The 13650-nt window shown below is 38.4% G+C and overlaps 1 protein-coding gene across 2 annotated transcripts in view; it reads right to left on the bottom strand.

Annotated features, from left to right (window-relative positions):
* The window catches only part of RGS17 (regulator of G protein signaling 17), a gene marked incomplete at both ends in the record, with an annotated part of 29842 nt that extends 29561 nt beyond the window's left edge, over positions 1-281 (bottom strand). For both annotated transcript variants that reach the window (XM_080340867.1, XM_080340868.1), the window contains one exon: positions 163-281. In XM_080340867.1, the coding sequence (XP_080196993.1) occupies positions 163-281 (119 nt within the window). The remainder of the gene's footprint in view (positions 1-162) is intronic.
* Between the last annotated feature and the right edge of the window lie 13369 nt (positions 282-13650).

Raw genomic sequence — 13650 nt, 5'->3', positions numbered from 1 at the left:
CAAATCAGGGAATTGTTTAATCAAATTTTTAAGTGAAATGTTATATTGTGCCTCTTGGCAGCAATGCTCTCCCAGAAGTTTGCATGTTCCCCATGCTTGGCACTTTCCATTCTCATCATTTACCTGTGGTGGATATGGAACCAAATATACTACAGGACATACCATGAACAGCTGCAGCAACAGCACCAACAAAAGCAACATGTGTTGTTGGGCCTTTGGTTTCCAGGTGCTTGAGACACAGCTGATGTTCCTTCATTTTGTGACTGCTGCCTCTTTCTCATCTCAGCTACTTCAGTGCCCAAGTGGCTATAAGAACACAGACATAAGAGATGTACAGAATTACTATAGGCTGTCATAAAGTACATTGACATTTCTACAATAATCTCTGATTCTGCTGATTATCAGAGCTTGTGGCAACAAAAGTACTTGGCCATCAACTGTGCCGGCCAAGTAATAGTTCTGTTGTGTCAAAAGCGATTTCCAGAAGACCACATTTTAGTGACATGCTTATGCTACTGTGCCTTTGAATCACATCTATTCTTACTGCATTGGCCAGACTAAAAGGTCTGTTTATTACCCTTCTGAACAGCAAGCTACACAGCTTGTGTAGCACTTGGTAGAGCCTGAGTTGTTCCTTACCATATGACTATCACAGCTCTTTTGATTGTACTAAAAATACAGCGGGACGGTTATTCACTTTAAACATGAGCTGGAAACATCTTTTTTGTTTCTTGACTTCTCTGGTCAATGCTGGACCAATGAAACTGATATAACAGATCTTATATCATGGGCACTAATAGCTGTCTGTTAAAAGCCAGGATTATTTTAAATATCGTAACTGGGAAGTTTGCTACTGGAGAGTTATTTTCTTTAAATAAAAGGAATATTAATTATGCATTTCCAAAATACTTTTCCAAAAACTTTGAGTATTTTCTGGTCACAGAAAATTTTCTCTTGCAATATGCAGCTGGAAGTAACATTCCATGCATTACTTAGTCTTCAAAAGAAGTTAAAACATTTACTGCTAACTCATGTTATTTAGGAGGGTTTAGTTGTCAGGATCCTTGTAATGTTTCACATCTTCTTAGTACAACTATAAGTTTCCCAGAGTAATGGCTATTACAAGCATATGTAAATTAGAATAAATTTAGTACTTTTGCCTTTGAAAAAGTACAAACATTACTGTGGTGAGAAGCCCAGTTTAAAACAGAAGTGGGTAGAAGATGGCCTGGTGTGAGCAGCATGTGCTGTGCTCCACACACGCAGGGCATCCTCCTACAGCCAGGAGTGCTGAAGAAAGGCAGCTCTGGTTGATTTACTACCTGAATACATCATGTGCAGACAACCGAGAGATGCGCTACTCCATCCACATGCATTCAAGCAGCAGCTGGGAGTTTGCATTTACAGAGTTGCTAAAACTCCTGAAATTCTTCTTCTGTAGCAGCGTTTGTATAGACAATTTGCACACAACCACATGCACCAAGGACACCAAGCATCAGAACCCAAATTCATGCTGCAAAACTCAATTTCAGCTTCTTGCATAGCTAACTTCTATGTATGCTGTCACTGAATAGAATCAGGTCACTTCTGAAGTGTTTGGTCAAATTAAACAATGAAGAACAATTTAGCTACCTGTGGTGAGGGCACCTGCTTATGCTATTGATATTATTTATTATGGTTTATAGTTGCTGCACTCTTGAAGATCAAAACTTCATAATAAAAAGCAAACTTTTTAAAAAATAAAATGTAAATATCTGTTGTTAACAAAGGATGCTTTGACATAATAGAAAAGAATGCCCATATTTTTACAACAGATAGGAAGGAAAGGGAAAATTTTGCAGCATAATAGGTAGCTCAGATGGCGAGTGACAGTATGGAAGCACTTTCTCCAAATTACTGTGCTGAACCTCTGCTGACTGTGCATGATAGCTGTGTCATGCTGTGAATGGTACTTGCTTCAGCAAGTGCAATGACTATGGTTAAAGAAATTAAAGCCAGATATTTTCACTGGGAATATTTCTTTCTTGTAAGTAAGGTAAAGATTCTAGAAACATTTGTACAAAATCACAAAATTTATTCATTTCAGAAACTGGTGAACTTACCCATACTTAGGTATTTAGAATGGAAACATCCCATGCATTCCACCTGTGTTCCTAAAATTATACATATATTAAACATGTACTATAGCTAGAATCTGCTGCACTATAAGTACAAGGGGACAGGATGAAGGTTACCTATTCAGACATGATGATGACAGTGACTTTGCTGTAGTTTTACAATAACATAGCACATAGCTGACATGTTACTGAAATAAATGTTTCCCTTTTCTCCTGCACAGCTCACAATCACTCATTCCTTCACCTGAGCTGTCCCCTTCTCTGTGCTGGAAGCAGCACTTGTGCAGGTACTTGGTGAACTGGATAAAATAGCAGGCATGATTTAAAATTCATCCAGAGGGGAAAGAAAATAAAACAAAATTAATTTCAACTTGGTTCAAGTTCCAGTCTCATTCATCTTGTGCAGATGTGAGCACTTGGGTCAGAGCAAGGGAGGAAACAAGACAGTGCAGCATGAACATCAGGCACTGGGGACTACTCCCTACCGTCCCTGCTTACACTTGCAGGAACTGATGCTGAAATGGGTGGGAGTTGCTGAGCTGCAGAAAGGGAAAATCTGTGACTGTAGTTCCCAGCACTTGACATGTTTGAGGGGCAGAGTCAGGAGTGTGGTTTCACAGGAATGGTCCATGTCCTCAGCCCTGCCCAGCAACATCTACCACTGAAAATTTCCCAGCTATTCACCTTTTCGTATGGAGTGCCATGGCCAGCTGTTTTGGAGGTTTGCAAATCTGGCCGTACATGGTATCAACAGGAGTTGTAAGGAAGCGGGTCTTCATTGTAGAGCATTTCAAGCGGCATGGTTTTCTCTAAGGCTGCTCAGAGCTCACAGGCCAGCCAGTCTTTAGAGTGAGACTGCTTGCTTGCTATGCTCTGACTCCGCTCTGGAGTATGGGGAGGGATGTGACCCATCTCTTTCCTGACCGTACATTATTTGGAGAAGGAAGAGGGTAGTCCTCAATTGCAGGTACTGTTACCTTTATATATTTATGCTGTGTTTGAAAGAAGAGAAAAAAAAACCCAACCACCAACCAAAGTCCACCCCAACTCCCCACCCCCCAAATGCCTGTGTATTTACATCCAGTGATAGTTTGCATTCTAGTCCTAATACAGTATGTTTGGCTACTTGCGCCTAAAGCATTAATTATGATGCTAGGAGAGTGCTGCAAGGGGTTGTATTTTGAGATCAGTTGATAACATGGATATTGTGTAGTGGGACTACCCTAAGCTTCCAGTTATAATGGGCAAAGATCTTACTGGCACAGTGGGACAGTTGTATTTAATTAATCTCAGATTCCATCCTTTCCACAGCTGATGTTGGTGTTTACTCTGAACCTTGCTGTATCTGAAAACGCAAACTGTTATTTAGCTTGGTGTGACTGGCATGCTGATCAATAAAAGCACAAGGCTGAAAATCGAAGCAATGAGACTGTTCGCAGTGAATACATGAATGATGTTCACTCCTTTGGCTTAACTAATGGCTGAAGTCAAAGTTATCAGCCCTTTTCTTTTGCAAGTGTTGCATTCTCTTGGAGAGCTTCTAAGTTGAAGTCTATAAGAAATACGAAAAATCCATCCTGTGATGCAAAACAATAATAAGTTTACTGAATATGAAATAGGATGGGTGGAAACTTTAGTTTCATGCTTATTTTCATTGGATTTCATGTTTCATGTTGTATTTACAAAGACCAGATGTCATCTACGCAAAACTGTAATAGATTTCATTAGATTATTTAGGATGCAGAAGCAGGAATATCTTAATTCCTGGCTATATTTAGAGACTGACTGTAGACAGAGGGTTTATATTTGGTGCCCTGGTCCAAGGCATGAAAAAGAAATTTAGAATCTTTAATTCAGCAAGTCAGACTGATGAGATAAATTATTTTTTCAGTAACTAAGTGTGAAAGTTAGTATATAACTGTGAAGCAGTAGAATATTTTGAACGGATATTGAGCAAACCTTCTAAGATAGTTGTAAAAAATGCACATACCATCTCCAAGATTTCAGTTTGCCTTTTAGCTTTTTCAACATTTTCATTCTTCTTAAAATGCTCTAACTTGGCAAAAATACTGGATGGTGAAGGCGGGCCTTTGTCCAACAGAAATAATATTTCTCCTTGTTAGTCTGGATGATCTCTCAGTCTGTCACAACACAGGTATAAGCTGCTTCTGCTAGTTTTGGATCTGTTTGTTTGTCTCCATTTGGTGGCATGGTTTACTAACAGTGCTATGCTTGCCATTTGTGCTGATAGGAAATAGGAATAGTATTCTGTTTTGCTTGATTGACTCATTCTCTTGAGGATGGTTAGATATTATGGCCCTCTGAGCAACCCCATAATCATGAAGGATTTCATTTTTCAGAACATCTGCTGTCCCTACTGTGCAGCTGAGGAAAGGAACCCAAGGGTACAGCAACAGTTTATTATACAAGTTGTGAGACAGGTAGCTCATACAAGCTGGAAAGCAAGGAATTCTGTACAACCCTGTTTGTATCTTCAGTCTTGCATTGCTAGAGGAATATGAGAACTAAGAAACCCTTAGAAATTTGGAATAAGGCTTCCTATCAGTTGTGGAACCAATGGCAGAAGGATCTATTTCTATGTTTAGACAGTGTAATTACCACTTATACCACTGGGTACTCAGGGGTAATTATTGCAGAAATTCCCTTGTGCACAGAGCACTGCCTTGGGAAGAGAGCTCAAAAGCGAATAACTGATGGAAGAATCATTTGGTTTATTACACTTATACCTGGGCAGGCCTATTGAATACTGACTCCAGTCTGTTCAAATTCCACAGAGTGCCTCCAGAAGATGAAAAGAAGGTAATTTCTGAAGAGTTGCACCTCCCTGACTCTCCACCTCCTGCAGGACTTGTGCTAAGGTTTTTGAGTGTTTTCCCCAGAAATTTCCAAGGTGTTGGACATGGCACAAAACAACACAGGCTGTATCATTTCAGTTATTTCAGTGGCTCTATTGATGTCTGTACTCTGATGAAGGAAGAACAACTTTTTTTTTTTTCCTGGCATCCAAAGTGTATCATTACTGCCCCAGAAATTATCTGAACTTTTGGCACTGTCCCATCCAGCCTCCTCTGCTCATTTGGGAGCTTTCCCCTGCACATGACCTTCCTGTAAGCATTTCTGTTCCCTCTCAGGACTGAGAGGGCATTCCCTGGAGAAGCTCATGCACTAGGTGGTCATAAAAATATCTTGAAACTCCATTAGCAATTGTGAAATTTTTATTTTACCTTCCAGAGCCACTCCCTAGTGGCTGTTTTGAAAGAAAGATATATAAGGGTGTGGATAAACACACATCATAATTTTCTCCAGCAGGGAAGTGACATTATGTCTTCTGTTACAGGTAGGACACATTGGGGCTTAGCTTTTAGGATAGAATTAGAGCAGAATCAGCTAGAGCAATCTGTCTTTTTTTCAAACTTCTGCAATAGGCAAGAAAGATCACCTTGCATCAGAAAGGCGCAATCAATGACTTAAGGATATCAAGGGTGGTTTACTCTGCAGCCAACAAACCTAGCCCTTACAATACTTCTTTTTTGGGGGAGGAGGGCGGTTGGAGGAAGATGTGTGATCTATCACATCAGCTCTTCTGCATTGCTTTGCTTCCTTTAACTTTGTCAATAAAGGACCAAAACCTCAACTGTGTAGCTTACGTAAATTCAGAAGTTATACCAGTTTATACTAGCCCCAGATGCGACTCTGTTGATCTCTTAAGCATACTTCGTGTTTTCACTGCCTCAACTGGTGTTCACTTGGTACATGGATTCCTGACAAGAATTGTTTTTAAATGTAGGGATATTGAAACTTTCAAGGTCTAAACATTAAGGTTAACATTGCCCATTTAAGAAAACCAGAATTCATCGTAAGAAATAAATGTACACTGAGGAAGGCTTTGTATATGGTGGATTCAAGACTTCAAACTATCATTTCAGATTGTCCACATATTTGGAAAATCTCAACATTTATGACAACAGAGTTATATTAACACTTCCTTGATTTTTTTAACTGGTTGTTGGGGACAATTCGAGTGATCTTTACAGGATTGACTGGTTGATGGGTTTTAGTTTCCTAAAACAATCAGTGGGAGAAATGACAGAGATATCCCTGAAACACTTTTTTTTTTTTTGGGGGGGGGGGAGGGGGGGGAGTTAGGTGACTTATTGAATTTTTAATATACACAACATCTTCTTAGCTCCAAACACTAAGCAAAACCTCTAAGTGAATGTCATAATATGTTACTTCTAATGATCTGTGGTATGCTATCTGTTTTAAAGCCATAATTTTTTTAAGAACAGATTTACTAGTGTACCAGAATAATGCAACACAGCTTGGATTCACCTGCCACTTAAGTAATCTCACAGATGCAAGTACTGCTTTTGCAATTCAAAGACAGTCCTAACACAACATTGATCTTTTATTTGTGCTGTCTCCATTCATCTAGAAGAGTGTTTTAAGGGTACCACAAGCTAAATGGAGACAGACCAAGAGATTTTATTAGATGTATGTGAGCTATAAAGATTTCCATACACACCTTGCTATGCTGAGTGAGCAGTAAAATCAAGGCAGCAGAGCCATGGGCACCCTTTTAAGTGCTGCTGACCACTTCTACAGTCTTCATAGAGCAATGGCATTCATACGAGTCACTGCCCAAGAGAAAACTTGACACAGATACATTCTCTCTTTTACCACGGAATCCTGGAAGCCATTCAGTATTTCACAAATAAATACATGTAAAGTAAATAGAGAAGAATAACTCTACCAGAAGAAGTGTAATTTAGTTACCTTTGGCTTCATTTACTTATTTCAATGTATCTGTAGTCTATTACAGAACAATTAGAAGTTATTGGCAACAATGGAACCTTAATTGCACCTTAATTGATTTAAATATAAACTACATGGAAAATTTCAATTAATTGCAGCAGTATGGAAAGTTTGAAATGTTGGCACTTTCAAGAATTTCTAAAAACTATTCTGGTTAACTGTAGTCATGACAGAATTTGAATTATAACTCAAAATTTTAAAATATTTGCTTTTCAAGTTCTTCAAAAACTATATTTTGCAGCACACCTAAGTTGCAAAAACTTGTGAAGAGTAAGAAGGTCTGAATCCAAATGGAAGTTGACCCACATATTGACCTTCATATTGCATCCATGCCCCATGTTGATGTGCCATACAGGTAAATGCACAGATTCTATGTTCTACATGTTGAGTTCAGCCAATAAAGGGCATACACATATTATAGCTTGCAATTTTAAAAGCCTGGCTGCCTACAGCAAGCTGTATGAACCATTACTTCTAACTCTGATGGTCCCATAGTGATTACCAAGGTGGCAGAACCATGGAGGGAATTTATTTCTTGAAGTGTCTTGAAGTGCCCAAGATACCCCACGGCCTCCATTCTGTCATTCTTCTTGTATAAGTGGCAGACAACCTTTTGGTAGTAACTTCTGAAATTGTAGGTTTCAAATACTTTTTGGCTTAGAGAACAGGTTATTGCACCTACTCAATTTTTCTTTTGAGAAACTGGAGCCTTGAGAATCTACAGCAAAACATCTTGCTCTTCTATTAGTTTCTGCATCTCAGCAAAGAATTTCAAGACATGTATACCTCTATCATGGAGATGTCTTTCTCCTGTCAGGTCTTCCACTCTGGAGATGTTTGATTCTTTCTAAAGCCACTAAGAGCAAACCCTAAGAGGGTCATAAAGCAGACATTCTGTCCATTGGTGGAATAGGAAGAAAAAGAAATTGTGTGCACACTTGGCAGAAAGTGTTCAGACATTAAGTGTTTTATTAGGACAGAACACTGCTACATGAATATTTATTTCAATTGAAAGCATGCAGTTCAGCTGACCATTATAAAATCCTTGTCTTATATACAGTAATATTCTTTTTATGACTTTGCCAGACAGCTTTTGTGCTCATAAAGGATGTCTGAGATTTCTTTTTTACTATTTTATGGTGAACTTAGTATCCTGAGGAAGCCTTGCTTAAATCTCTGCATCATGAAGTAGATATGCATTTGTAGCTCTGAATCAGACATTACTGCTCAGTAACAAAACATTAAGCCTGATAGTAATGCATTATTGAAAAGTCTGAGATGCCCACATGTGGTTTTTAAGGAGCTATCTTAAAATTATGATTAAGAGCACTCTACAGTCTTCAGAAACATTCTATAAAAATCAAAATGTAAAACTCATCAGGAAATCTTCTGTCTTTTTCAGCATATTGTTTTTATTTGCATGTATTTGAGAAACATCTGAGAATTCCATTTTACACTACATCTATCTACCTGTTTGTTGTGGACAGCGTAGCTGCAGCTGACTTAGACACATGAACCCCCTACACTTTAGAAAGCTGAAAAGATACTTTCCTCACAGGAAGGGAAATACAGATCTTGACAAGTTTCTGGAAAATTAAGGAAGTGTTTGTTACAGTCCATGACATTCCCCATGAATAAAACACGAAGGCAACTCTTGAGATTACAGAGAGCTTTACTGCATGCATTAGCACTGTGATTTCTAAATAAGCTTCCCTGTGCTCAAAGGTATTTCTCTATGCAGAAAGCCAGATGTCATTTGTGGGTTATATGAACTGCACAAATTCTGTAAAAATTTCAGCAGAAATTTAAGAAAAAATCCTAGAACCAGCACAAGAATTTGTAGGATAAAAAGATTTGCAAATTCAATTCAAGTATCAAATAAGCTTTATGCTGGTGAACAACTTTTTTCTGCTCAAAAGACCATTCTGGCAGTTTTCCATTTGCAGAAATGACAGCATTTAATCAAATAAATGTACATAACTTTCCTTTAAGGTGCATATGCTACTACAGGCTGAAAAACAAAGGAAGGCACTAAGATAATAGTTTTAGTGTGAGAACAGCTCTTCTGAAACTGCTTTGGACATTGTTCTAATCTTTGAAGTGAAAGAATCTACATTTTTCACTGTAAAATGAAGACTTGCATCCTCTGCTTCCAAGGCACTTTATTTTTTCAAATTCCCTCGGGAAACAGAAGTCGCAAATTTGGACAGAACTAGACTCACAAAGACTTCCTTAATACAGGGTTTTTGAAATAACTGGATAATTGGTCATCATGCTGGTTTTAGTCTCACTGACTGACTTGTCAGTTATCTTCTGGCAGGATTTCTGTGTGTTCCTGCCCTCCGTTCCCCAAGCCACCCTTAAAAGTAAAACAAAAAAACAGCCAAACAAACAAGTAGCACAATCAAGAAAATCAAGATATTAGAGTACCAAGGAGAAGGTATTTGATTAACATGATAAAGCTGAGAAGGAGAAGAATGGAAGGTGGCCTTAGGGTCTTTTTGGATGGTAATAGTGGGAGAAGCTTAATGCAAGCACTAAACGTGGATAGGCTTGATCTAAAACTGAGCGGCTTCCAATAAGAAAGGCAGGGGCAGGAATTGTCCAGGTACAATGCTCTGCTCACATTACAATATCTATGAACATCATGACCATAGGCCTAAAGGAATATTTACTCTTGGCAGATAATGGTCAGACCAGGCACATTCCCTTTGGTAATGAATATCCACTTCCCTACCACGAGCTATGCTACTTCTGTTAAACTTGTAGCAAGCTCCTGATATTTCTGCTCCTCTAGTTAGTGCTATTGCTTGCTGATCTGAGAAGGGAAGAGGAGATGTCTGTCAGCTCTGCTTTGAAAATGATAACTTGCAGAGCAATACAGCAGGCAGATGTGTGTCTAATGCTGCTGCAGCAAGACTCACTACAACTCATCTGTCAAAGCCACTAGGCAGCACAGGAAATAAAGAGATTTGTGGAGAAAAAGAAAGATCACATATCCAGGTTAAATCCCCTTGCCATTACAAGACTTTTCTAGAACTTACTCACTGTCTTATCAGTGAGAGAAAGTAGACTTTCTTTCCTTTCCTTTGTCCTTATTTTATCTCTTCACCTGCTGGAAGGATTGCCATGTAGAAAGCTGAAGCATCCTTTGTGTACCTCATCACCTGAGCATCTACCTCAGCTGCCTGCATGCTCATTAGCGTCTTGCTTGTTCAACTTGTCTGGAGGAGTGGGTTTCTCCAGAGCTACTCACAGGTCACTTTCCAACTACCACAAATTTATGTGGCTGTTGGTACTTCATAACATCAGGTAGTGGACACTTAAAGCACAGTCTCTCTCCTGTAAACATAGAGGTATAATGCAAGTGTGCAGCAAAAGAAAGACATAAATGTCTAAATTATACAGAAAATGCCTAACAGTCAAAGTAGTATCTCTTAAATTCACAGAGATTTCCAAAACATCACACTGAGGCAGAGGGCTTGAGATGTTTTGAAACTAGTGTGAGGAGTTCCTAAAGCTAGTCAGCACATTGTGTGTTGGAAAGGATGCACTGAGGTTCAGACAAAAGAAAACAAAATCAATTATGATTTCTTATCTCTCCTTTCTCCTCCCATGGTATTTTTTAATGTGTCAGTTTTAAAAATAGATTTCCAGCTATCCTAGCAAACAAATTTCTATAGCGAGCTGTGCATGTATTCCTTCATATTCACCAACAGAAAAGAATAAATAATGTCTTCCTGCAGAATTCAACAGGTATTGCACTATGGAAGACTTACATATTAAAACCACAATATAGTAGGCTTTCTTCCTTTTTTTTTTTTCTTTCTTTTTTTTTCTTTTTAACCCTATCAAGCATGTGAATTAAGTATTTTTTATAATTTCTACAAATGCTAAATTCAAATTTGTGTAGAAACAACCCACCATTTTTCCTCCTGGGAAAGGATATCTTGCTTTGGAAGACAGGCACCAATAGTAAGTAATATTCCAGATGTTAATTTGTTCCCCATTTTCTTTGTATGAACACATATTTGAAGTAATATGTGCTTAGGGAGGGCTGTGGTGGTGTTGCATTTTTTTCAAAGCTTTAGAAGAGAAAAAGAATTGCAAATCATTTGCTGTCCAGAAAAGAGCAAAATACATCCAAACATGGAAAAACCTTTTGAAGACCACTTGTAAGTGAATTACAAAAAAGTCTTACATAAAAGGTCTATTTTTAACGCCCCATTTTTATAAAGTTGAAACTTGAAACTTGAACTTGAAACTACTCTCCCATGATATAAATTTTATCATTTTTCACAATCCAAATCTACTCATTCTATCAATATTAAATAATCTACTGCTAAGATACAAGGGACTGAGAACATGACATGAAAACCTGAAACCTTTGAAATCTCTGGAAACATGAAAACTTTGGTACGAAGTGTCACATCTAGTCAGATCTGTACATTTACCAGCTCTCTACTTTTATCCGAGCATCAGCACAGATTTACAATCACCAGCTATGTTACTGTATAGCAAGGCATTAAAGTAGCTCTTCCACTTGAGTATGCAATAGGATAGACTGAACCATGAAAAATACAACATGTTCTCTATGATGGAACTGTCAAAAACACCCAGTAGTTGTAATATGCTTTGTCCACTGAACCAACTCTTAAAAATTTCTCTAATTTGAAGCGAAGTGAAGATGGAACTCTTACCCTGAAGAAGGTGAACATCTCTGAAACATTTTTACTCCTAAGACCTTCTTAGGTTGAAAAGATTCTGGGCACAAAATCTTTTAAAAAATGCATAAATCACAGAAAACTGCCTGGAAATAATTTTATTTACTGTAAAGCTATGTGTGTTTTAAGTATTAATATTTGACATAACATTGCTTCATATGGGTAGTTTCTAAGGTTGCATGATGTTAATCAGAGATTCCTCTGACATTCTAGCTTTCCCATGAAGAAAAAAAAGTTACACTTGCTACAGTTAAATAAATTCTTATCCTTTGAGGCAAAAGATTAATATTTGACACAGCTGTGCAGCCTCCAAGACCTACTATATGTATTTCCTTGTTGATACCTGAATGGTATGGAACCAAATGCAATGATAAATAAGAACGGAGGCTTCACAGAAGACATTAAATACAATATTTCTCAATAAAGGAGACCACTGCTTGGTTTCAAGTGCTCTCAAACTAAATGATGCTTTCATGTTATGTTTTGTATTTGAGTCATGCCTCTTGCAAAGTTCTGGCACATTCAGTGACTGCAGAACTGAAAAAGCAAACCTCAGCATTTCTTCCCAGCACACTTGACACAAGTCAGCATGCCTCATGCCAATCTGTCAGTCCTTGCTAGTTCTAATAAACATCTCCTGAAGTTGCTACATTCCATATCATACGGAAGAAGAATAAAAAAAAATAAACAGCAGAGTTACTCAGTTATGCTTGAAGACAACTGATGAAGAAGAACTGCCCTGTGCTGCACAGAGGAGCTGGCATATATGGAACAAATGCAGCTGATGCGGCAGGCACCTGCAGCACCCACAGAGCACCTAGGGATGGAGGTATCCAGACTATGATTCTGCTGGAGGCCACCTGAAGCTGCTTCTGAAGGAAGGACAGCTTACAAAGATGAAAAATTATAACAGATATTCACCCTAACATTAATACTTTTCTCCAGCAGCACTGCAGGTGCTATATTTTGTTTGTTATTTAGCTGTCCTCTCATGGGGGAAAAGTAACCTTCAAAACCCTATTCCTGGTTACCTGTTACTATTTGTTGTTTTTCTTTCTGAGATACTGTCAGCACTTCCAGCACTCTGCTAACTTGTGCATCAGCATTCAACATTGGATAATTGAGCATTCGATATATTTGCAGTTAATAATCCAGTTATCTTTTTTTCCAGGGCTGTCCAGTTACGAAGCATTCTTCTGTTGATTAGTTTTCCTGAAGTTTGCAGAATCTTTCTAACGGCATATTCCAATGCAGTTCCTTTAATTTTTTTTTCCACATTAGGCAGCCATACTTGTGTTGTTTGCAGGATACTGACTATGGTGGACTTTGAGTTCTGAATGCCGTTCTATTTCAGGTCTAATTTTATGTTTGTCCTTATTTTCCACAGTATCAAAGCCCTGTTTATCATTCAAAACTTCACGTAGGGGCACTTCCTTTGCCCATCAATAAACATATTACTAAGAGTTAATCTTGGATCTTTCAGTAGGCCAAGAGCTCAAATTGCAGTCCTAGTCTGGTTTTCTATCTAAATTCACCTTCCCAAAATTACCTTTGAATGCTACACTGGTCAGTAACTCCATTTTTACTTACATGTAATAGCTTGTTAAAAACCATGTTGTTTCTGGGGCTGATTTTTGTGCATTGCTCGTATTTTGGACATAGCCTGGTGGCTAGCCATCTCTACTCAATTTAGGAAAATAATGAAAAAAAACAGATTCTTCAGTACCATCTACTTTCAGAAACATGAATGCTTCTGCCCTTCTTTTTCAGATAACATCAACTCCTGCCAAATCGAAGGAACATCTGAAACTTCTCTATTAGCTTTCCCCATTTCCAGACTTTCAGCTCTCAGTGGAGGATGATCTTTCCCTAAAGCTGGGGTAACAGTTTCCATCACTACTTTGGCAGCTCAGAAGCGCTGCCCAGCTGCGGTCGGTGTCTCTTGTGAGGCCCTTGTGTGACCTCCCTCCCCT

The sequence above is a fragment of the Nesoenas mayeri genome, assembly GCF_963082525.1.
Source record: "Nesoenas mayeri genome assembly, chromosome: 3".
Classification (NCBI taxonomy): domain Eukaryota; kingdom Metazoa; phylum Chordata; class Aves; order Columbiformes; family Columbidae; genus Nesoenas; species Nesoenas mayeri.
This window is presented reverse-complemented; position numbering and strand designations above follow the sequence as displayed.